Raw genomic sequence first — 25724 nt, 5'->3', positions numbered from 1 at the left:
AGCTTGGCAGGGAGCCAGAATTCCTGGTTTATCCAGACCTCTAAAACGGGATTTGAAGGGCAGATCTTCTAATACTGGGGTTTTTCTGGGAAAGGATCTGGAATTTTCCAGCTTTTCCACCCTGGAGATGTTGGCTGTGAGCTGCCAGGTGAGGGAAGGACCTTTGGAACCTCTGAAGCTGAGCTTGGAGGGTGGGATGGGACAAAACTGGGATTTGGAAACTCCTTTTTCTTCAGGATTGGGGTTTTTTTGGGATTTAAGGAAAGGCTGATCCATGGGAGCATCATCCAGGTGGGGGATCCCTTCTCCCAGATGTGGGAATTATGAAAAATGTCAGAATTCCCAAGTTTGGACAGGCTGAATCCCAAAGCTGCTCCATCAAAATTATCTGCAGCTGTTGATTTGATTGGATTTTCCAGTTTTTTCATGGATAACCAAAAAAAAAAAAAAAAGGAAAAAAAAAAAAGAAAATCAGGGATTGAGGAGATGTTGGAATGAGCTTTTCCTCACCCCTTGGAGCCTCCCCATCACCTCTGGCTGCATTTCCATGGATCCATCACTTTTCCCATGGAATAAAGGGAAACGGCCTCAGGGTGCAGCAGGAGGGGGTTGGGTTGGATATTGAGAAAATTCCTTTGTGGAAAAGGTGGAGAAGTCCTGGGAGGAGCTTCCCATGCCTGGAATTGTTCCAAAACTCCCCTGGAGTGTGGAATTCCTGTGGGAATGGTTGGAATCCTCAATGGCTTTTCCCACCTGAACCATTCCATGATCCAGCACCAAATAATGGAGAGGGACCAAATCCCAAATTTCATCCTCTCCCACACCTTTTGGGATGTTTTCCCAGCTCCAAGGGTTTCCCACTCTCAATGGAAATTGATCCCTCAATCCATGGCCAAAATCCTGGTTTTTATTTTGGGAGGGGAATGCCCAGAATGAGCCATTTCCAGGGTTTTGGGGTTTAAATCCTTCCTATTCCCATTCCATTCCCACATTATGGATGGATTCCATCATCCTGAGCTGTCAATCACCTGCGGGTGATTGACAGGTGCCTGGAAGTGACAAAGAATTCCCAAGATTTCATGGGATTATGGATGAGTTGTGATGGCCCCAATCCAGGTGTGTGATCCCATCCCAAGATTTTTAGGGAATCGTGGATGATTGATGGAATTCTGGAGGATGCCAAAGGTTTGGGATCTCACTGGATTGTCCTGGAGTCAGAATTAAATCCAGGATTTAACCAACAATTCCCAAATCCTGGTTTCTGCATTCCAGCCAGTTTTGAGGATGGAGAAGGTGGAAAAGAGCTGGAATAAATTCCTGGATTTGAGGAGTTCTTATGAGAATAAATCTGCTCATCCCAGAGAGGGAGAAATTCCCAGGAAGTCGATTTCAGCTTTTGCTTCAATCCCATGGAAATTCCATTTTCTTGCCTGGAACGACCTCAGGCAAGGACAAATCCCTGGAATTGGGGCTTTGCTGCCTGGCCAGGCCCTTTCTGGGGGATTTGGGAACCAGCCTGGATCCAGTTTGATCTCCAGCCCTTCCCCATGTCCTTTGGGAATAAGGGTTGGAATATTTCCAGAGGGCTTTTCCCCTGGTTTTTTCCCTCCTCTGTGGCATTTTGGGGAAAACAGAATCATTTTCCCCCTTCCCTTTGGTTTTCCAGTCTTAATTTTCCTCCTTCTCCAGGAATTTTCTATTTCCTGTTGATCTGGGATCATGGATGATTTTTCCCTTTTTTCTCTGAGTTTTTTTCCCCTTTTTTCCCCTTTTTTTCCCTTTTTTCCCTTTTCCTTTTTGTTTCCCCTTTTTCTTCCCACCACCTCTTTCCCCCCCTTTTTTTCCACCTCTTTTCCCCCGTTTTTTCCCTCCTTCCCTCTCTTTTTTACTTTTTTCCCTTTCCCTCTTTTCCCCCTTTTTCCCTTTTCCCTCGTTTCTTTGAGCTCCCTTTTCCCAGGAAAACCCCCAGAGGCCCCAGCAGCAGAAAAATCAGATTTTTAAGGAAACCTCCCAATGGATTTTTTGGGATCAGGAAGAGCCTTTTTGGCTCTGCAGGGGTGGGAAGCAGAGCAGCAGCTCCCCCAGATTCCCCAGAATTTTGGGAGCTGCTCCTTTCCCAATCCAGGGGGTGAATTCCCAATGGAATTTCCAGCTGGAGGAGGATCCTCCCCTGGCAATGGGAGCTGGGGGTGGATTTTCCATCACCACCTCACACTGGGAATATTTTTCACCTTTTTTTTTTTTACTTCTTGTGATCCCATGTGGCTGGAAAAAAAAATCTCTATTTTGTAGGATTATGTAATTCTAGAGTTTTTTTGGGAAGGTGGGAATAGCTGCACCCACCAGTGCTGGGAGTGGGAATGCAGGGAGCAGCTGGAATGTGGGGAAAAGGGATTTTGGGGGGAAATTTCTGCTGATTCTGGGCTTTTTGTGGGGTCAGGTTGGTTTTCCCAGTGTGGGATGATCCCACTGGATCTGCTCCTGGCCAAGTCAAAGGAAAAAACTGCTGGAAAAGCAGGAGAGGAGAGGTTTTGGTGGGAATTTGGGGATTTTTGGGATTTGTTGCAGGAAAGTAGTGAAGTGAATTTGAGAGGAAGATGGTATTCCTGTTCCTGGTAATTTTGGGAGTTTTTTGGGATTTTTCAGGACAAACTTGGAAGCTGTGATGGGAGGATGATGGGATCTGTGTTCTTGGGAATTTTGTGAAATTGTGCTGGGATGACAAAAGGTTTTGTGCTCTCAGGAATTTGAGAGTTTTTGGGATTTTTCAGGAGGAAAGCAGTGAAGCTGTGCTGGGATTTGTATTCTTGGGAATTTTGGGAACTTTTGGGGATTTTGCAGGAACAAAGCAGTGAAATTGTGCTGGGATGACAATGGGATTCATGTTCCTGGGAATTTGGGGGTTTTTTTTGAGGATTTTGCAGGAGCAAAGCTGCGAAGTTGTGCTGGGAGCACAATGGGGTTTGTATTCCTGAGAATTTGGGATATTTTTTTGGGATTTTGCAGGAGCAAATCAACAAATCTTGTGCTGGGATGACAGCAGGATTCCTGTTCCTGCGAATTTGGAGGATTTTGGGATTTTGCAGGAGCAAAGCTGTGAAATTTTGCTGGGATGACAATGGGATTTGTGTTCCTGGGAATTTTGAGGGGGTTTTTTTTGAGGATTTTGCTGGAGCAAAGCTGTGAAGTTGTGCTGGGATGACAACAGGATTCCCGTTCCTGGCAATTTTGGGGTTGTTTTGTGCCAGCGGGCGAATCCCCCGGGTCTCCCGTGCCTGGAGCGGATCGGGGGTCCCCGGACCCTCCCTGTCCCAGGGACCGGGGGCGCTCCCGGCTCCGGAGCGGCGGCACCGGGAATGACTCAGAGCCCGAGGCAGCGGCTCAGCCACCCCCGGGCGCCTTTCCGGAATTCCAGAGGAGGAGGGAGAACTCCGGGGATGGATTTGGGATCCACTTCCAACCCTCAGGAGGTTCTGGCTTGGCCACTCCCGCTGGTTTTTGGGTTTTTTTGGGTTTGTTTTTTTTTTGTTATTTTAATTTATTCCTGAGCGTTTCGATTTTTCACGGAGCTGGAAAAAGTCCCTGGAATGTGCCATAAAAATAAAAAATAATAAAAAATAAAAATGCAATAATTCACTTCTGGATGAGGCTCCTGCCTCTCCAAATTCCCCCCTAAACACCAAAGAATTCCAGTCCAGGAGAATTCCTGCCTCCCACGGGAAGTTCTCCTGGTTGTTTCCAGGGGAGATGTGGAATTGGAGATGATTCTTTCAATAATTCTCTCAGGGAATATTATTCCAGTGGGATTTGGGTGGGAATTGAGTTCACCTGGGAGCTGCTCCATCCCTGGAATCATCCCAGAGGCTCTGAACACCCTGAGCCCATTGGGAATATTCCTGACCAATGCAGGTTTGGATTCAATTGGATTTAAACTCCCTTTCAGCCCAAATTTTTCCATGATCTTGGATTTTATGGAACAGCTCAGCTGGGCCAGATGAGGAATCTGCTGTGGGATGCAGAACTGGAGGAAGAAATTGGGGAATTTCTGTTGGGTATTGGGATTTTCCAGGCAAAGGGAAACTCCAATTCCAAGGAAAACTTTTCTTGGTTTCCCAAGGATATTTCCTTGCCTGGCTTCCTTTTCTCCCTTTTTAAAAATCCATTTTGGGCCTTTCCCCCCTTTATTCCTCTTTTTCTACCTCTTTTTTCCCCCTCCTCTTATTTCCTCTCTTTTCCTTCCTCCCTCTTTCCTCCTCTCTTTTTCCTCCTTTTTTTTTCTTCCTCATTTTTTCCTCCTCCACCCCACCCAATTTTTCCTCTTTTAACCATTTTTCTCCCTTTTCCTGCCTGTTCCTCCTTCTTTCCTCCTTTTTCTCTCCCATTCTCCTTCTTTTTTCTTCCATTTTCCCTCTTTTCTCCTCCTCCTTTTTATCTGTTTTCTCCTCTTCATTTATCCTCTTGTTTCTTCTTTTTTCCTCATTTCCCCCTATTTTTCTTCCTCTTTTCCTCTTATTTTCCTCCCTCCTCATTTTGTCTTCTTTTCCCTTCTTGTTTCCCCTTCTTGTTTCCCCTTCTTGTTTCCCCTTCTTGTTTCCCCTTCTTGTTTCCCCTTCTTTTTTTTTCCCCTTCTTGTTTCCCCTTCTTGTTTCCCCTTCTTGTTTCCCCTTCTTGTTTCCCCTTCTTGTTTCCCCTTCTTGTTTCCCCTTCTTCTTTCCCCTTCTTCTTTCCCCTCCTTCTTTCCCCTTCTTCTTTCCCCTTATTCTTTCCCCTTCTTCTTTCCCCTTCTTCTTTCCCCTTCTTCTTTCCCCTTCTTGTTTCCCCTTCTTCTTTCCCCTTATTCTTTCCCCTTCTTGTTTCCCCTTCTTGTTTCCCCTTCTTGTTTCCCCTTCTTGTTTCCCCTTCTTGTTTCCCCTTCTTTTTTTCCCTTCTTTTTTCCCCTTCTTTTTTCCCCTCTTTTTTTTCCCCTCTTCTTTTCTTCTTCTTTCCCCCTCCATTTTTCTTTATTTTTCCCCCTCCTTTCCCCCTCATATTTTCCTTTGCCTTTTCTCCAAACTTTGGGACAATCCCTGTGGAAAAAGCCGTGGGGGGGCTCCATCCTTCCCTTCCCAACTCCTCCCGGGGTTTTTCCTGCTCCTTCCAGCCCTGGAAAACTCCCTGAGGATCAGGAGCCATTCCAGGGGAGCAGATGGCTGAGGAGGAGGAAATCCTGTCTTTGCAACATTCCCAGCCCAGGCTGTGCTGCTGGGAAAAGCATTCTGCAGGATTTTCCCTCAACCCCCCAAATTTTGGGGAATTTCATGGATATTTGAAGCTTTGAAATTCAAAGGGAGAGTGAGGATTCCTCATCCATCAGCTGAGAGAAAACTGGGATTTAAGGGATGTCCAGAATCCTGGAATCACAATTCTGTGTCTGGAACAGCTGGAATTATTTTTGGGTGTTTCTGGCATCTCCAGAAAATTCCCACTTTTCCAAAATCGGGTTCACTTGTGGGGAAAATGGGATCTGCTGGAGATTCCCTACAAGAAACCCTTTGGAATGTGGAGATTTATTCAGATATCCAGGGAGGAAATCCATTAAAAATTTCAGGGATTTTCCTCAAATCTGCAAAACTCCCCTGGGAAACTTCCAGCCTTCAGCCTGGGATGAGAGAATTCCATGTTTAATTCCTCATGCATGGATTTAGGAGGAGCAGCAGAGCTGGGAATTCAAGAGATCAAAGGAATTTGGGCCTCAATATCCCCAAATTCCAGGGGAGCTGAGGAAGGATTAGGGAGGCCAAGCAGAATTCCCAAATCTCTGCTCTGGTGAGGAGGTGAAAACCCAGAGCTGAAATTGCCACAGAATGGAGGATCCCACTGGGAATAATCCCACTGGAAAGAGCTGGATTGAGGCAGAAAGGGATTTTCCCAAAAAAATGACATCTCAGAGCTTGACTGTGGTGTGGGAAGTTATTTAGGGAGCAGAGAAGGATTTTGGTGTCATTCCAAGGAGGATCATCCTCCAGCTGCAAACTCTGTTTGTGCCCCACAGTTCTGCTTCATCCCAAAATTCCTGCCTGATGCTGTTGGAATAACTGGGATGGGGAGACCCTGGCCCAGTTTATCCTGGGAATTTGGGAAGTGTCCAAGGACAGGCTGGGTGAGCCTTGGAGCAGCCTGGGATTGTGGGAAGTGGATTGAAACTGGGATGGGATCAACTTCCAGATCCCTAAAAATTCCAGATTCATCAGAGCCTGTTCCCATCTTTCCATGACCAAGAGGGAATGGAACCAGCTGGACATGTCCCAGTGCTTGTCCCTGCCTGGTGCTGCTTCATCCCACCAACATTCCCAGTTCCAAACCAGTACTCTCGGTTTCCACTCAACATTCCTGGTTCCCAGTCAACATTCCCAGTTCCCAGTCAGTATTCCCAGTTCCCAGTCAACATTTCCAGTTCCCAGTCAGTATTCCCAGTTCCCAGTCAATATTTCCATGCAATATCCCAAATTCCCAGTCAACATTCCCAGTTCCCAGTCAACATTCCCAGTTCCCAGTCAATATTCCCAATTCCCAGCCAATGTTCCTGGTTCCCAGTCAACATTCTCAGTTTCCAGTCAATATTCCCAGTCAGTATTCCCAGTTCCCAGTCAATATTCCCATGCAATATCCCAAATTCCCATCCAATATTCCCAGTTCCCAGTCAATATTCTCATCCAATATCCCAAATTCCCATCCAATATTCCCAGTTCCCAGTCAGTATTCCCATCCAATATCCCAAATTCCCATCCAATATTCCCAGTTCCCCACCAATATTTCCAATTCCCAGCCAATATTTCCAATCCCCAGTCAATATTTCCAGCCAATATTCCCAATTCCCAGTCAACATTCCCAGTTCCCAGTTAATATTCCCATCCAATATTCCCAATTCCCGATCCAATATTCCCAATTCCCAGCCAATATTCTGAATCCCCAGTCAGTATTCCCAGTCAATATCCCAAATTCCCAGCCAATATTCCCAGTTTCCAGCCAACATTCTCAGTTTCCAGTCAATATTCCCAGTTCCCAGTCAGTATTCCCAGAAACATTCCCATTCCTCACTGGGAGTACCTGGATGCTCTCCATGCATTCCCAAATCCTTTTGTTTCCCAAAGTCCCCCCTGCACTTTCCTGCTGAAATTCAATTTTACTTCCCAACAAAAAAAAATCCCCCAACCCCCCCAATCTTCTGCAGAGGAGTGAGAATTAATTAAATTAATCAAATTAATTATATCAATTAAATTAATTAATTTAATTAAATTAATTAGTGGCCATTGTGTCATTAACGCCAGACTTTAATTAAATTGTGTGGAGATAACGACTCTGGAGCTTTCTGGCAGCCAAACATTCCCAGGGTGGAGAAATTCCTCCTGAAATCCACCCAAGGTGAGTCCTGCCCTCCAGTGAAGCTCCAAAGTTTAAAATTCCAGGTGATTTTCCACCTAAAAATGGCTCCTTAATCCTCTTCCTCCCCTCTTTTCCATCCTTTTGGAGTTCCTGGAAAATCCAGGATCTCTCAGCTTTTTGGAAAAGATGATCCAGTGGGATGTGCATGGGCTGGTGCCATATTCCAGGAATTCAATGGAATGTTGGCTGCAGGGAAAGTTTCTTATCTGGGTCACCACATCTTGTTGCTCCTGGATATCCTGGATGGATCTGGGTTCTTCCAGAGGGGCTGGAATTCCAAACTGGCTCCATTTACCAAGTGGTTTCGTGTCTGCCACCATCTCCAAGGTCATTCCTGGGATTTTCTACCCTTTCCCAAGTCCTTGTTTGGGATTTACAGGTGGAGTTTGGGCCATTCCTGAAATTCCTGGGGTGTTTAGTAGGAAAAAGGTGGGAGAATCTTCCAGGTGGATTTGGACCTGGAAAATGTTGGATTTTCCTGAGATTATTGCCCTGCCCTGAACTCAGCCACATTCCACCATCCCTGATTTTCCCACCCTGGAATTTCTCACTGATTTCTCCATCATAGGCACAAAGCAGGAATTCTCCCACATCCCAGCTGAATTCCAGCTCCTCCCCTGGAGCCTTTTTGGGAATGAGGAGCTCCAAGGCCTGGGGAGCTGAGCTGGGATGGGAAGGGGCAGCTCCTTTCCCAAACTCCTTCTCCTGGCAGCATTCCAAGCTAACTCTGGAGGATTTGGGATTTGATGGGAGTTTTATTTCCCTTTGATATCCAGGGATTTTCATTAAAATTCTGCTGCTCATCTCCCGCTCTTCGCTCCGTCCTTCATCCTCACCTCTCCCAGCCAGAAATTTTCCCTCTCCTGGTTTTTTTTTTTAGCTGGAAAAGCTCCTGGGAGAAGGTTTTGCTTGGAAGGAGCAGGAAAATCCCGGGGTGGATGTTCCTGGTGGTGACTCCTCGCTCCTCATCCTTTTCTGACATCCCCTTGGAATGGGGGAATCTCGCTGGATCTCCCAAGAGCTCTGAAATCTGGGAAGCAAAAGAAAATTCCTGGTTAAAAATCCCTCTGCTGGCAGTTCCTACAGACAATATTTCCAGTTCCCAGCCAGTATTCCCAGTTCCTAGTCAATATTTCCAGTCAATACTCCCAGTTTCCAGAAATATTCCCAGTTCTCAGCCAATATTTCCAGTTCCCAGTCAACATTACCAGTTCCCAGGCAATATTCCCAGATCTCAGTCAATATTCCTGGTTCCCAGTCAACATTTTCAGTTCCTAGTCAATATTCCCAGCCAGTATTCCCAGTTCGCAGTCAATATTCTCCAATCCCAGGCATTATCCCAAATTCCCAGCCAATATTCCCAATTCCCAGGCAATATTCCCAATCCCCAGGCAATATTCCCAGTTCCCAGGCAATATTCCCAGTTCCCAGCCAACATTCTCAATTCCCAGTCAATATTCCCTCTTCCCAGCCAGTATTCCCAGTTCCCAGTCAATATTCCCAGCCAATATTCCAAATTTCCAGCCAACATTCCCAGTTCCCAGCCAATATTCCTGGTTCCCAGTCAATATTCCCAGTTCCCAGCCAACATTCCCAATTCCCAGCCAACATTCCCAGTTCCCAGCCAATATTCCTGGTTCCCAGTCAATATTCCCAGTTCCCAGCCAACATTCCCAATTCCCAGCCAACATTCCCAGTTTCCAGTCAATATTCCCAGTTCCCAGCCAGTATTCCCAGTTCCCAGTCAATATTCCCAATTCCCAGCCAATATTCCCAATTCCCAATCAATATTCCCAATTTCCAGCCAACATTCCCAGTTCCCAGTCAATATTCCCAATTCCCAGTCAATATTCCCAATTTCCTCCTTGGAATATCTCCCTATCCAGCCCCACACCAGCTCTCCAAAGGATATCACTGTGTGCCAGGAAATGCTCTGGATGGGCCTGGAATTCTGAGGGCAAAGTCTCCTCTGAAATGTTCCCAAACCTCTGGAAAAACAGGATTGTCCCTGGATAATGGGAAAGCAAAGCCAGTGGTTCCCATCCCCCCTGAGTTCTTCCTGGCAGGAATTAGTTTGGGATTTTTTTCCCTTTTTCCACCTCGTTCTGTCTCCTGACTTTGATTTATTCCCTCTGGATTTGCTCCAGGAGCTTCAGCTCCTTTTTTTCCAAGTCCAGGAGAGGATTGGAAACTCCAAACAAAATAATTATTCACTAAATTCATGGATTTTGAAACTAATTTTATGGGAAATCATGGAAATCACCTTTCCCCCCCCCCCCCCCCCCCCCCCCCATTTTTTACTGGGGGAAAAAAAATCCATCTGCTCTTCCACATCCTTTAAGGTCAATTCCATCCACTGCCAAATTTTGGCTGTTAACCCTCCTGTCCCATTCCTGACATTCCTTGGGAATTCGGACTCTTTTCCAAAGTAATTTTTAGTTTCTCTGAAATCACTCCAGGGATGTGTTCCCATCCCATAGATCCTATTCCCACTTTTATCAGGATACTGATTTTCCTTAGATTGGGGAGATTTTTGGGCTGAAAAATTGTCAAAAACTCCTGTGGGCTCCTGTTAAAAAACCAAAGAACTTTTCTGGCTGCCCTGGAGGGAAAACTGGGATTTATTCCATGGGGGAAATATTCCCAAAGCTGCAAAAGCTCCTCTCCAAAGGGCCAAGGCCAAGATTGGATTTCTTTATCTGGGAGCAGATCCTGGAGTTTGGGAATTCCAACACTCGGAAATGTGGGAGAGGGGAAAGATGAAGGATCAGCAGGAGGAGTCAGAAATGTTGGAAAAAATCCTTGGGGAAAACTTTACTTGGTAAAAGGCTGGAATGTGACTGTGTTTTCTGGATTTGGGATCTGTTTAGTGGATTTGGGATCTATTTTGTAGATTTGGGATCCGTTTTCCAGATTTGGGATGTATTTTGTGGATTTGGAATATATTTAATGGATTTGGAATATATTTAATGGATTTGGGATATATTTTCCAAATTTGGGATCTATTTTCTGGATTTGGGATCTGGTTTCCAGATTTGGGATGTAATTTGTGGATTTTGAATATATTTAATGGATTTGGGGTATATTTTCCAGATTTGGGATCTATTTTGTAGATTTGGGATCTATTTTATTGATTTTGGATCTGTCATCCAGATTTGGGATCTGTTTAGTGGATTTGGGATCTGTTTTCTGGATTCAGTATATATTTTGTGGATTTGGAATCTATTTAGTGGATTTGGGATAGATGTTCCAGATTCAGGATATATTTTCTAGATTTGGGATCTATTTTCCATATTTGGGATCTCTTTTATGGATCTGGGATCCATTTTGTAGATTTGGGATCCAATTCCTGGGTCCGGGATCCATTTCCTTGATTTTGGATCTATTTTCCAGATTTGGGATCAATTTTATGGATTTTGGGTCTATTTTGTGGATTTGGGATCAGTTTTATGGATTTCTGATCTGTCACCCAGACTTGGGATCTATTTTCTGGATTTGGGATCTATTTTCCAAATTTGGGATCTATTTCGTGGATTTGGAATATATTTAGTGGATTTGGGATATATTTTCTGGATTTGGGATCTATTTTCTGGATTTGGGGTCTGTTTTCTGAATTTGGGATGTATTTTCTTTTTCCCAGCCCTGCTTTCCCCACTCTTTTCCAGCTGTTTGGGTGGATTCAATCCCCCATCCCAGCCTCTCCCTGCCACTCTCCTGCCATTTCCATATTTATCAAATTCATTTCCCAGGATCTGCAATCATCCCGCTCGTGGCACTGGCAGGGATGGGAAGAGTGGGAAAATATGGAAGGGAAACCACACAGGATTCAGGATCCTGCATTTCCTGCCCTATTCCTTCTTTCCCCTCAGCCTGGAGCAGTCAAACCACCCCTGCTCCCATGGGACCTGCAGGGGGAGTGGGAAAATCCAAGTGGGATCCAAATTCCATGGAGAAGGAGGCCCTGGGATTCTCCTGGAGATGGGAGAGGGATTCATCCCACTGGAATTTTTGACACTTCCACAAGGAGGTTTCCTATCCCAGCTCCAGCTCTGGCTGCTCCTGCAGTGATGGGAAGATGGAAATATGGGAAGAATAAAGATGGGGAGATGGGAGGATCAGGGCTGGATTTGACAGTGATTCCCAAATTCCAGAGCAGTGGCACCAACACATCCTCCTGGGAGCAATTCCCAAAGGAAGCAGAGAGATCCCTCCAGGCTCTGGAATTCCCAGAGGAAGTGGAGCAGCACCTCTGAGCTGTGGATGCAGCAAGAAATTCCCAGTGGGAAGCCAAATTGGGAATGCAGGATGGGGCAGGAATTCCGGAATTTGGTGCCAGCAGGGAATGCAAGATGGGGCAGGAATTTGGGAATTGAATACAGGATGGGGCAGGAATTTGGGAATTTGGTGCCAGCTGGGAATGCAGGATGGGGCAGGAATTTGGGAATTTGGTGCCAGCTGGGAATGCAGGATGGGGCAGGAATTTGGGAATTTGGTGCCAGCTGGGAGTGCAGGATGGGGCAGAAATTTGTGAATTTGGTGCCAGCTGGGAGTGCAGGATGGGGCAGGAATTTGGGAATTTGGGAATTTGGTGCCAGCTGGGAATGCAGGATGGGGCAGGAATTTGGGAATTTGGGAATTTGGTGCCAGCTGGGAGTACAGGATGGGGCAGGAATTTGGGATTGAATGCAGGATGGGGCAGGAATTTGTGAATTTGGTTCCAGCTGGGAATGCAGGATTGTTTTTCCAGTACCAGCACCCCGGGATTCATCCCAGGCCGTGGCTGTTTGCACAGCCCTGGCTCTGTTTGCTCCCGAGCCTCTGGAGCAGGAAATGTTTGGAAAAGCTGCTCATCCCTGTGCCAGGATGGTCCTGCTGGATCCTCTCCTGCCACACTCCCAGGGACTTGTCCCAGCCCATTTATCCCACTGAGCCTCCCTGCCCTTGGCTCTTCCCAAGATTTGGGGATGGAGGTGGAGCTGGAATATCCCAGTTTGGGAATATCCCAGTGCTCAGGGCAGGAATTCCCAAGGCAAATCCCCTCAAAGAGTGATTCCCATGGAAAAATGAATGATTTGTTCAGTTACCTGTCCTGGATAAACCTGAGATCAACTCCTGGAAGTTCCAGCACTGGGAACAAGGAGGACTGAGAGGGAGGATCAGGATCGACATCCAGAAAAAAATCCAGGAATCTCCAGGATGAGACAGCAGTGGGGGCTAAAAAATTCCATGAAAAACCAGGAAAAACCAGCAGCAGGAAGGAGGAGGTGTATGCAAAGCCAGGGATGCTCCCAAAAAATCCCATTTCCTAAAATCCCAACTTTTTTTGGGAGCAGGCCCATGCTGGTTGGAATTATTTCTGCTTTTCCAAGGGATTTTCCCTCTGTCCCTGGGTCCATCCATGGATGGGATTTGGGGCTGGAAAATGCTCCAAGGGGTTTTTCCCATTGGCTGGAGCCCTGGACAGGTATTTTTGGGATTTGCACTGGAAAATTCCCCTTTGGAAGTGGCCCAGTGAACATGGAATGGGGAGGTTCAGGAAATTTTAGGATTTTTTGGGAATTTTTGGGAGCTGCCAAGTGCTTAAAAAAGCACCTTCAGTGCTGCAGAACCATCCCAAAAATTCCGCATCCAGGCACTAATCCTATTTTATCCCTAAATATTCCCAAACCAGCACTTTGGGCCATTCTTCCCAAAAAAAAACCCAATCCCTGTTCCCATCTGTCCTGCTGGATCCCTCCAGGATAAATTCCAATTAATCCTCACTTCCCAAATTGTGGGATCAAACCCCAAATCCTGCTGAAATCCCAAATTCCCTCATCCAGGCAGGAATTTTGGAACTCTTCATCCTTCACCAGGGCTTTGTTTGGAATTGGGAATATTCTCCCTTTTCCTGCTTTTTTTTCCAGACTAGAGAACTGGATCAACCCAAATTTGGGACACAATTTTGGGAATTCACTGGGGACACAATTCCATCCTTCATCCCCTCAATTCCAAGACAATTCCTGTTAAAATTCCCAGTTCATTGATTATTTTCTCCTCCATATTCCCCATATTTTTCCAGCTCTTTGGCTTTTTTCCAGCAGCTGGAGCTGGGACTGACTCTGCTCCAGGAATTCTGGATATTCCCAGATATTTCCCACTGTTGGATTTTCTTGGTGCTTTTCCTAATTTTTGATCACCAGAGGATTTTTCATCCCAATCCTCCCATTTTTTTGTTGGTTCCTCCTTTCAAAATCCCATTTCCAGAAGGGATTTTCTGCCTCAAAATTTCCAGAATTTTTTTGGGGGAAGATGCTCCATCAAAACTTTTTCCATAGGATTCATTTCCCAGGATGATGCTGCAGAATTAATTCCCAATTATTCTAAAACTGGGACTTTCTCCCCAAAATTTGGAACTTTCTCCTTAAATTTAAATTCCAGCCTGGGATTTTTTCCCTAAATTTGGGATTTTGCCCCCGAATTTGGGATTTCTCCATAATTTTGGGATTTTCTCCTCCAATCTGGGACTTTCCCCCTAAATTTCTGATTTTCTCCCTAAATTTTGGTCTTTCTCCCCCAGTTTGGGCCTTTCCCTTCCAGTTTGGGATTTCTTCTTCCAATTTGTTATTTTCTCCTTAAATCTGGGAATTTATCCTGCAGTTTTGGACTTCCTCCCCAAAATCTGAGACTTGCTCCCTAAATCTGGGAATTTAATCCCAAAATTATGGAGTTTCTCCCTAAATCTGGGAATTTATCCCCAAAACTTGAGATTTTCATGCTAAATTTGGGATTTTCTTCTCTGATTTGGGTTTTATCACCAGGATTTGTTCTAGAAAGGTCAAGGGGAAAAAGCAGAAACTGGGAAATTTCGTTTTAGGGAGATTTTTTGGACCCAAATTCCCATCTCACCCCGAATGTGCTGCCCCAAATTCCTGTTCCCAACAGATTCCAGAAATGAGGATTGGATTTGGATTTCCAGGCTGGAAATTCCCTTAGGAATCTGGGAAGGACAGGAGGGCACCAGCTGAGTTTGAAAAGAGATTTTTTAGGGTTTTTTTTAAGGGAGTGGAAGGATCCAGCTTTGGAAGGGAACATGGGAAAATCCTTATTTATGGAAAAAATTGGGAATAATGAACATTCCCAGTTATTCCTGTTTATCCTTCTCCCACCAGGATGAGACTTTTTTAAGGCTAAAATTCATTTTGGGAAGGTGTGGAAATTTAGAAAATTTTAAAATCCTGATTTATTTTTGTTTTCCAAGGATGTATCAGAGTTGTTGAATTTTTGGGGAACAATTCCCAAAAATTTTCACCTGCCTCATCCTGAGGTGAGTCCCATCCAAGGGATGTCCCAGCCCTTGGCTCAGGAATGGGAATCTTGGGAATGGGAATGTTGGGAATGTGATTGTCACATTTTTTCCATGGAAAAATGGGTGGGAAGAGCCAAATTTTGGGCTCCAGCAGCCACGGGGAAAAGTCCTGGATTGGGTCATCCCCTGGAGGTGGATTTGGGAATTTTTGACTCCTGGTGTTTTCATTTTTCATGGAAAACTCATGAGGAGGAAAACAAAGAATCTTGGGAATCTGGGATTTGGTTTGTTTTTATCCCAGATTTCCAGGTATTGAGGGATGGATGATTCCAAAACTCAGTCCTGGTGGTTTTCCCCAAATAAAAGAAGATCCTGGTGTGATTTTTGGGGGGCTTTCCATCAAATTGGCTTTCAGGAGTTTTGGGAATAGCTGGAATTCCAGCCCAACCAGTATCACCACTCTGATCCAAACTGGTGAGGTTTGACTCCCAAAAAAACCTCCCTGACAGGCACCAGGCTCTGCTGAATCCATGCAAACCCCATCCAGTTAATCCCAGGAACTGCTGGAATTCCTGGATTTTCCCTCCCTTCTCCCCCTGCCTCCAATCTTTTGGGAATCTCAGAGATTCTGGGAATCAAATCCCAGTTTATTTGGGGCTGGATTTGATGGATCCCCCAGGAGATGTCACCTTGCCAGGAATACTGACAGCCTGGCTGGGCTGGTTTTATCCCAGGGCCACCTCCTTAGGCTCAGGTTTATTGGGATTTTTTGGGGATTTTCTGGGACACAACCCCAGGAGATCCATGTTTTCCTCTTCCTCATATTCCTGGGAAAGCCAGGACAAGGCTTGGATTCCCAACCCCTGTATCCCAAATCCCTGACCATATCCCAGTCCTGCATCCCACATTCCTGCCTGCATCCTAATCCTGTATTTCACATCCCTGCCTGGATTTTGCTCTCTATCCTGTATCCCACATCCCTGATTTCATCCCAATCTCTCCTGTATCCCACATTCCTGCTCCTGCATCCCAGTCCTGCATCCCAAATCCTGGCTTGCACCCCAGTTGTGCATCCCACATCCCTGACCATATCCCAAGTCTGCATCCCACATTCCTGCCTGCATCCCAGTCTCTCATGTATCTCACATTCCTGCTCCTGGATCCTGCATCCCAATCCTGCATCCCACATTCCTGCCTGGATCCTAATCCAGTATCCCACATTCTTGCCTGGATTTTGCTCTCTATCCTGTATCCCACATCCCTGACTTCATCCCAATCTCTCCTGTATCCCACATTCCTGCTCCTGCATCCCAAATCTCTGCCTGGGTCCTGCTCCCTGTCCTGTGTCCCACATCCCTGACCATATCCCAGCCCTGCACCCCACATCTCTGCCTGGATCCTGGATCCCAGCCCTGCATCCCACATCCCTGCTGCTGCATCCTGCACCCCAACCCTGCATCCCACATCCCTGCCTAGATCCTGGATCCCAGCCCTGCATGCCACATCCCTGCCTGCATCCAACGCCTCCTGCATCCGTGTCACCCTCCATCCCTGTCCTGTGCCCCCTCCCCAACACCACCGTGCCCACTTCCATCCCCCACAGCCCCCAGTATGTCCCTGCCCCCCCCCAAATCCATTCCTGCATCCCCCTCTGCTCCCCCAATCCATCCGCCCTGCACCCCCCTCAATCCAGCCCCCCAAAATCCACCCCCCCAAAATCCACCACCTCAATCCTTCTCCACCCTGCATCCCCCCAAAATCCACCCTCCTCGATCCATCCCCCCTGCATCCCTCCGTGATTCCCCCGCTGCATTCCCCCCTCAATCCATCCCCCTCTCATCCCCTTCGCTCTCCCCCGGGTCCATCCCCTCATCCCTCCGTGAATCCCCCCCAGTTCCCGCATCCCGGTGCGACCCCCCGATCCCTCCCCCATCCATTCCTCCCCTCGGATTCCCCCCCAAATCCATCCCACCCCGCATTCCCGCCTGGATCCATCCCCCCGCATCCCTCCGTGAATCCCCCCCCGCTCTCTCCCCGCCCCCCTCAGCCCCTCCCGGGGGCCGGCCGGGGGCGGGCTCAGCCCGGGGGGGGCCGGGGGCGGCCGCTCCAGCCCCGCTCGGCTCCGGCTGCTCCAAATCGGCTTAAGGGCGGCAGCGGCGGCGGCGGAGCTGCTGCTGCACCGGGGGGGCAGCGCCGAACCGGGCCGAGCCCCTCCCGGCCGGACCGGACCGGGCAGAGCCGTCTTTCCTCCTCTCCCGAACCCTCCCGAGCCGAGCCGAACCCCCTCCCCTCCCGAGCCGAGCCGGACCCCCGAGCTCCCTCCTCTCCCGGACCGGACCGGGCCGAGCCCCCTCCCCGTGCCCGGCGCGATGCCCGCCCGCCCCCCGGCGCGGGGGCCCCGCTGAGCCCCCCGCGGGCACCATGCTCGCCATGAGCCCCCTGCCCCTCTGCCTCCTGCTCTGGCACCTGCGGCACCTGGCGCTGGGTGAGTGGTACCCCCGAGGGGACAGGGACACCCCGGGAACGCGGCAGCAATGGGGGGACCCCCGCATGCTCCGGTCACGGGGCGGGCTCGGGACTCGGAGCCCCCGCCCTGGGATTTGGGGTGATGGGGGCGGGGGGGGGCATGGAGAGGAGAACGGGTTTGGAGCGGGGAATTGGGGCTTGGAACTGGGGGATGAGGTCTGGAGGGGTTAATGGAGCACCCCATAGCCGGGAACTGGTGTAGGGTCTGTTAATGGGGCACCCCATAACCGGGAACCGATGTGGGATCCGTTAATGGGTCACCCCATAACCGGGAATCGATGTGGGATCCGTTAATGGGGCACCCCATAACCGGGAACTGGTGTGGGATCCGTTAATGGGGCACCCCTAAAGAGAGGGTTTTAATAGGGCACCTCCTAAAATAGGCGGTTTTAATGGGTCATCCCCTGACCGGGCACTGATGTTAAACCGTGAACGGGGCACTGGGGTGGGAGCTGTTAATGGGGCACCGTTAATGGGGTGCGAGAGGCCCGGGGGGGGGGGGGGGTCTCATCCATGGGGTCACCGCTGCTCCGGCTGCGCATCCCAGCCCTGCTCCAGACAGAGAGCAGCGGGGAGGCTGTGCTTTGGAGACCCCCGCGAGCTCAGTTTTGGGGGAATCATAGCCCCTCCTGCCCCTTTGGGATCCCCAAACCCCGAGCACGGAGCAGCATCCCCCAAATTCCGGCTGTCCTGGGGGACTGCAGCTCCCAAAATCCCCGGGACTCCTCTCCCCACGCCAGCCCCAAACCGGGGGCTCCAGGGAGGGGAAACCGCCTGGGGGAGGAAACTTTCCTCTCCTCGCATCCCACAGCCTCGGGGCCACCCGTGGATTTTCATTCCATGTCCATTTGAGGCGAATTCCCTCTTTTTTTCCCCCCAATTCCCGCTCGTGGGGGAGTCTCAGGTGGCCGCTCCTTCCCCAACCCCCGGGAAACCGGGAGCTTTTCCAGGCGCCGGGAGATGGAGGCACCAGCGTAGCCTGCTCCGCATCTCCCATTTAATTTATTTTTTTGGATTTTTTTAATGGACTTTTTGCTCTCCGGGAAGCGGCGGCAGGCGCTGCAGGGCGCGGGGAGGGGGAGCCGCGGCTCTGCGGGGCTGCGCGGGGCCAGCTCCACACAAAGGAGCCGATTCTTCCCCGCCTGCTCCATCCATCCCCCGGGCACGCCAGAGCCCGAGCCCGGCAGGGATTTGCCTCTTGGGAAAGAATTCCCTGAATCCTTCTCCTCCTTTCGCCGTGGGGTTTGGCTCCTGCCGGGCTGCGGCTGTTGCTCCGAGCCCCCTTCCCCAGCATCCCGAGCATCCCACCATCCCAGCATCGGGAATAAAACCTGCTCGGGAAAAGGGGGGAACTTGTGCCAAACCCAGCCCCGGCTCCCTCCCCTCTCTTCCCCTCCCCGCTCTCCTCCGCCGCCGTTTTAAGGTCACGGATAGACAATTTCCAAGGAACAACGCATCCCCCCGGCTTTCCCGTAGCTCCAGCTGTCTGTCACTGGCGCAGGGATCATTTTTCCTGCCTCGCTCCTGCTTTTTCTCGCCGCAGATCGGGCGGTTGCTCTCGTGCTGTTGATTTCCTGACAGCGGCTGCGGGGAAATCTGTGGTTGTGAGGGGGTTTTATACCGTGGGGAGAAAAAATGGGATCGAAGTTGGTTTGTGGAGGAGCTCGGAGGGGCTGGGGGTTAGGAAGTGATGGATCCTGCACAGTGAATTGTTTGGGTTTGGGCATCCACGAGCTGGATTTGGGCTCCTAAACCCCGCTGGAACTTCGCTGCATCCCGAGGATCCTCCGTGTTCAGCATCTCCTGCCCCTGTGATAATTTTGGGATTCCAACCCAAACCACCCTTGAATTCCGTCATCTCACCCCCACCCTCTGCTGTCCCAAAAAGCCCAGCCCGAGCTCTGTTTTCCCATCAACCAGCCACAAACCCGGGCCAAATCCCGGCTCGGGGGCGCCTCCCTTTGCTCGGGGCAGCGGGGCCTGAGCTGCTCCCGAATTTCGGGTGGCAGAGCGTTGTTCCCGAATTTCGGGGAGGGCAGAGCGCTCGCCATTCCCGAATTTCCGAGGGCAGATGGCTTTTTCCTGGCTGACGGCATCCTTGGCCGGAGCCGCCGCCGTGCCGAGCCCTCCCCTCCGCGATCCCGGCTGGATCCAAGGGATCCAGACCCCAGCACGTCCCCAGCTCTTGCTGCTCATCCTCGCATTTGTGTGTCCCCAAAGCCCCCTTTTCGGGGAATTTATCCTGCTTTCATTGTCCCCTCATCCACCGGCATCCCGGAGGATCCCCAGCACCCGGCTGGAATCACTTCCCACCCCACAAATTCCCGAGAAGTTCTTTTTGGGGGAGATTTCCAGCCCTGCTCTGCATTCCCCCACCCGGTCAGGAAATCCCTTTTGTGACTCCCGGGATCATTCCCGAGGTGTTTTCCAGCCCTCCGGGAACATCACCCCGGGTGTTCCAGCCTTTTATTTCCCCTTTGTCCCCGGCTCAACCTCCTTCTTTGGCCAAAAAAAGCCGCCGCGGCCGGGGCTAAGTGGGTTAAGGAGCCGTCAGGAGGGAAAAACGAGGCCACGCGGAGGAGGCAGCGCTGGACCATGGAAAAGGAGAGGGAGCGCCTGGAAAAGGGGCTGGAAAAGCGCCCTTTTTTCCCCGATCCATGGATTCTGGGATCAGGGCTGATACGGCCCCATAAAGGGCCCCTCGGGGGCTGTTTTAGGGCCGTGGGAGGGATGAAAGTGTCGCGTTCCTGCAGATTTCCAGTGGCTTTACCCCGGTGGGATTTGCTTTGGTTTCTGCTTCCCACCCCCAGCCGGGGAAAAATTTAAAAAAAAAAAAAAAAAGAAAAAAAAGAAAATTCAAGTGTTTGAAGCTCCTGGGCTTCGCAGGGAGCTGTCCTTGGGGATATTCCTGAAAAACCCAGGCTGGAAAAAGCCCTTTGCAGTTGGGATTTTAGCTGGAATTCTGTCCTCTCTCTGTTCCCACCCGAAGTTTCTCTGGCAGGGGTTTTCCCAGCTGACAGGGTGGATCCTTTTCCGACCTGGAAAAGCGAATTTTTCCTCGTTTTTGGAGGGAAAACCCAGTGTGGGGCTTTTCCCAGAGTGGTGGGAGACACCTGCTCGTGTTTCTTTATAATCGAAGGAGGAATTTGGTGGGAATTGTGTCCTGGGGGATTGAGGGAAAAGGAGGAGCAGGGATGAAATCCTGCTTTAATTCACCTGCAGATGCCAGAAATCCATCCCACATTTCTGCTGCCCTTTCCTATTAACACTTTTCCCATCCAGTCCTGCTCTTTTCTGGAAGTTTTCCCTCCCATTCCCACGAACTCTGTGTTCCCACGGAGCCTCTCTGGGTAAATCCAGGCCAAGCAGCCCCTTGGAAAATCCCCCTCGCTGTGCTAATTGCCCTTTCCCAATTAGCCCAATTTCCCTCTTCCCACCAGCTGTTTCAGAGCCACCACTCCCAACCCAGAGCTCAGGGAAAAGCTGTGACTGTGATTTTCCCTCTCCTTGTGCCTTTCCAGGATAATCAGCATCTTCGGGGTGGAGAGATATTCCTGGCTTTATTTCTCCGGGGAAAGTTCCTGTGGCTGCTCCCAGAGTGTTTCCAAAGCTCTCCAAGATCAATTTGGGGGTGTTCACACCCCCCCCCCCCCCAAATTCCCTTGTGATTACTGGCATCCCCCAAAACTGAATCCACGGAATGTTGTAGGGTTTGGCTTGGGAATGTCAGTGCCCTTTGGGATAAGGAATTCTGATCCAAGGGCTGGGAGCCTGGCAGGCTGTTAAATATTCCTGACTCCATTCACAGGCTCAGCCTTGGAATCCTGGGATGTTTAGGGTGGGAATTCCATGGGCAGGGACAGATCCCACTGCCCCAGGCTGCTCCCAGCCCTGTCCAGCCTGGCTTGGACATTCCCAGGGATCCAGGGGCAGCCACAGCTGCTCTGGGAATGCTGTGCCAGGGCCTCACCTTCCTCACAGCCAGGAACTCCTTCCCAATAACTCATTTCAGTTTCCCCTCTGGAATTGTGGACCATTCCCTGTGTCCTGTCACTCCAGGCCCTCCCGAGGAGAATTTTCCACTTTTTTTTGTCGGCTCCTTCAGGTCCTGGAAGGCCAAAACTCGGTGAACACAAAGCTTCTCTTTTCTCCAGGCTGGACATTCCCAACTCTCCCAGCCTTTCACTGGATCATCCTGGAGCCTCCTCTGGACTCACTCCAGCAGCTCCAGAGGGCAGAATTCCCCATTTTCCTGCTCTGGGATCAGCCAAGGGCTCTGGAGGTTTCCAGGTCCATCACCAGCACCCCCAGGTCCTTCTCCCAGGGCTGGTCCATGTGCTCATCCCAGCCTGGATCCATCCCAGGCATTGATTTCCATGCTCCAGGTCCTTCTCCCAGAGCTGCTCCATGTGCTCATCCCAGCCTGGATCCATCCCAGGCATTGATTTCCATGCTCCAGGTTCTCCCAGAGCTGCTCCATGTGCTCATCCCAGCCTGGATCCATCCCAGACATTGATTGCCCCACTCCTGCTCTTTTTAAACCTCAGGAGATTCCTGTGGGCCACTCTGGGACTTTTCCAGGTCTGAAAAAAACTTCTCAGGTGCCTCCAGACACTTCCAGGCCTTGCATCTCTAATCCATGGCTGGTCCTGGAGCATCCAGATGATCCCACCAGCCACCCCCTCCCATGTAGATGTTTCCCATTATATTTTTTCCTTACTAAAATGCTGTTTCCTCCAGGAATTCCTTGGCTTGGGAATGCTTGACCTCGTGCTCTGGGATGAGCTGAGGAAAAGCTCTTGGGATAAGAGAGAGGTTTCCATGAATTCAGGTGTAGGAATTCAGCTGAGGAGGAGCCAGGGATCTTCCCGAGGTTCCAGCAGCTCTTGCTGAGGGAAAAGCTCAGCAGGGAGCTGGGATGGAGCTGGGATGGAGCTGGGATGGAGCTGGGATGGAGCTGGGATGGAGCTGGGAGCTCAGCCTGGAAGGATGGGAATGGCCACAAATTCCTACCTGGGACAGGTGGGAGGGGATGAAGCAGCACCTCCCTCTCACACCTCCCAGTGATGGGATTTTTGGGACTTTTCCCCATTCCCCAGGGTGAATCCTTGACTCCACCCACACCACATCCAGCTCTGCACTCAGAGCCCACAGAGAGGCAAAATGAGGGTTGGAGCCTCCAGACCCTGAATTTTGGGAGGCAGCTCCAGGCTGGTGGGGGCTGGGCTGGAGTCACTCCTGGCCCAGCTGCTCTCTGGGCCCTTTTTTGCTTTGCACTGCTCGGCTCCTCCCAAACTCGTGCCTGGTGCTCCCATTCCATTCTCTGCTTCCCACTTTTCCCTTCTTTTTTCCCAAAATATCCCATCAATCACAGGCCCGTTTGCAGTTCCTGGAGCCTGGATCCCGCAGGATTCCCCAGGCAGGGATAATCACCCAAGCTGTTGTTCCCTCTTTGGAATGGTTGGGTTTGTCAAATTAGGGGCTGGGGGCTCTCCAAAGCCTTTGGATCAGGGAAGGTGCCTCCTTCCCACTCCCAGCTTGGATTCAGTTCTGAGGATGTTGGGGAAATGCCAGGAAACCCCAAAATTCCCAGTGGAGGGAATGGAGGTGGGAATGTGGCTCCACCGAGCCCTTCCCAGTCCAGGCCACACATTTTGGCTCCTCTGGTGCCAGGAGCTCTTCTCCATCTGGAAAATCCTGTCTGGAGCAGGGCAGGCGGTGAATTTGTTTGCCTCCTGCCCAAATCTCTGGAATAATTTTCCATTCCTATAATTCCTTGGTCAACATTCTCCAGGCAGAGGGGATTAAAAGCTCCTCTCCAGCTCACTGTGCTCATGGAGAAATCCTGGAGCTGCTCCTGATCCAGCCAGGAGCTGGGAACCTTCCTTTGGGATGCATCTCCTGCTTTTCCACCTCTTTGTTCATTTTCCAAGGATCTGCAGCCCCAGGGAAGGGCTGGATCCAGGGAGAGGCTCCCTGGGGGGATTTGGGATCAGAGGGATGGGTGGATGAAGGGAAATGAGGCATTTGCTTCCTGGTGGTCCCCCATCCATGGAGATGCTTTTCTTTTGGGATTAATCCCATGGACAAACCTGGATTTCTGGGTGGGTGTTGCCAGGCTGGTCCCAGGGTGGGATTTACTCCTGGAGATGGGACCTGGAAAAGAGGGAAGTGACAGAAGGGACATTTTTGGCCAGTGATTGTCACCATGGGATGACCTGGCAGGGGTTTGGGATTCTTGGGATTCTTTGGGACAGCAGGAGAGGGGCACAAAGGATCTCACTCAGCAAATTCCAGCAAAATCCTTGGGATCAGCCTGATTTTGGGATAAGGGGGATGTGGGTGGGCTCCCTGTGAGCCTCTGGTGATGTTCCCCTTCCTCACCCCGGGGTCTCCTTTGGGAAAACCCAAATGGATGGGATGGGAACTGCCTGGGAAGGGATTTTGATGGGATTGAAATTCCCAGCCCAGCTTTGCCCCTCTGGAGAGAGCATTCCAAAGCTTTGGCACAGTCCAAGCCTGGATTCCTGGACCAGGATTTGGGATCCTCCTGCTGCTCCGAGGAGAATCTTCCTCCTTTTTTAGGCCCAGCCACGCCCGTTCCCTGTGGGAAAGTCGGATCCATGAGGGAATGTGGGATTTGTGTGGGAGTATGGGATCCATGTGGGATCCACGTGGGAATGTGGGATCCATGTGGGATCAATGTGAGATCCATGGAATGTGGGATCCATGTGGGATTTATGTGGGAATGTGGGATCCATTAGGGAATGTGGGATCCATGTGGGAATGTGGGATCCATGGAATGTGGGATCCATGTGGGAATGCAGGATCCAGATGGGATCCATGTGGGAATGTGGGATTTATGTGGGAACACGGGATCCACGTGCCTGGGCTCTGCCATCCCACCCTCCACAGCTCCAGGAGTATCCCAAGAACCGGGGGTGGAATTTGGCAGCTTTCCTGCCTTTCCTCCTAAAAATAAACCCGGGAATGTTGGATTGCAGGAGGACCCCGTGACTCGGAGAGGGGTGGGAGGGTTTGGGGGGCTGGAAAAAGCCAAGGAGCCCAAAATATTCCCAGAGAGCTGCTGGAGAGTGGGATTTTCCATGTGGGATGGAAACTCTGGATCTGATGCAGAGAGGGATTTTCCATGGGGGATTGAAACTCTGGATCTGCTGGGGAGTGGGATTTTCCATGGGGGATATGAGTCTGGATCTGCTGCTGGAAAAGCACCAGGCAATGGGCAGATCCCATTCCAGAAAAGATGCAAAGGATGCAATTCCCAGCAGGAACAGGGGCTCCAGAGAGCCCATCCTGCATGGAAAAGCCTCCACTCGGAGTCCTTCCCTTTGGAATCAGATAATGGGATGTTTTCCATAAACACCAGCTCCCAGTGACTCTTCTGAAGTTCTGTTTGTGCCTCTCTGCATTATTCCAGCCTTTTTTCCGTAGGGAAGTGCTTTGTGAGGAGTGGAGATCCTTGGGATTCCTCCCGAATTTCCACTGTAATTAGCGTGAGAGTGGGAGGGGCTCCGGGAAGCACTTCCCAAATTAAACCTTCCCATTGTTGGAATTTGCCAGGTTGTTTATATTAGGGCAGGAAAATCTGGGAAATTCCATGGCAGGAGAGAGAGGATTGGGACAATGGGATGGTCGGGATGCTCCTGCAGGTTTTGGTTTGTCTGGATTTGCTCTGTGCTTCCTGCCGGGACAAAAACAAAACAAAACCAACCAACCAACCAAACAAACAAAAAACAAACAAAAAAAAAAAAAAAAAAAAAACCAAAAAAAAAAAGGAGGAAAAAATCCCGGAATTTTTGGGCTGAAAGGATTTGATGGGAATGATTTTATCTTGGGGGGAGGGAGGGAACAGGAATGTGGATGAGGATGAGGATGGAAACGGAGAGCACTTCCAGCTTGGACAATGGGAATGGGAATAGGAAGGGAGGATACATCCTGCCTGGGGAATGGGAATAGCAATGGGAATGGGAATGTGGATGGGAATGGGAATGAGGATGAGGGTGAGGATGAGGATGGGGTTGTGGAACACTTCCAGCTTGGACAATGGGAATGGAGGACACTTTCAGCCTGGAAAATGGGAATGGGAATGGGAATGGGAAGGGAGGATACATCCAGCCTGGGGAATGGGTTGGGAATGGGAACAGAGAACAGTTCCAGCCTGAAGGATAGGAATGGGAATGGGAATGTGGATGGGAATGGGGAATGGGGGTGGGAATGGGGATGAGGATGAGGATGGGGATGGAGAGCACTTCCAGCTTGGAGAATGGGAATGGGGAATGGGGATGGGAATGAGGATGGGAAAGGGAATGAGGATAAGGATGAGGATGGAGATGGAGAGCACTTTCAGCTTGGAAAATGGGAATGGGAATGGGAATAGGAAGGGAGGATACATCCAGCCTGGGGAATGGGTTGGGAATGGGAGCTGAGAACACTTCCAGCCTGGAGAAGAGGAATGGGAATGGGAACA

The 25724-nt window shown here is 50.0% G+C and overlaps 2 protein-coding genes across 2 annotated transcripts in view; one reads left to right on the top strand and one right to left on the bottom strand.

Annotated features, from left to right (window-relative positions):
• The window catches only part of PAX7 (paired box 7), a gene marked incomplete at its 3' end in the record, with an annotated part of 223924 nt that overhangs the window by 68609 nt on the left and 129591 nt on the right, over positions 1–25724 (bottom strand).
• The window catches only part of IGSF21 (immunoglobin superfamily member 21), a gene marked incomplete at its 3' end in the record, with an annotated part of 38703 nt that continues 29895 nt past the window's right edge, over positions 16917–25724 (top strand). The window contains 1 exon segment of the mRNA XM_079326393.1: positions 16917–17195. Coding sequence (XP_079182519.1) covers positions 17132–17195 — 64 coding nt within the window. The 5' untranslated portion in view covers positions 16917–17131.

The sequence above is a fragment of the Erithacus rubecula genome (genome assembly GCF_903797595.1).
Source record: "Erithacus rubecula genome assembly, chromosome: 24".
NCBI lineage: Eukaryota > Metazoa > Chordata > Aves > Passeriformes > Muscicapidae > Erithacus > Erithacus rubecula.
The sequence above is the reverse complement of the archived record's forward strand: the minus strand, read 5'-3'. Positions and strand labels throughout refer to the sequence as shown.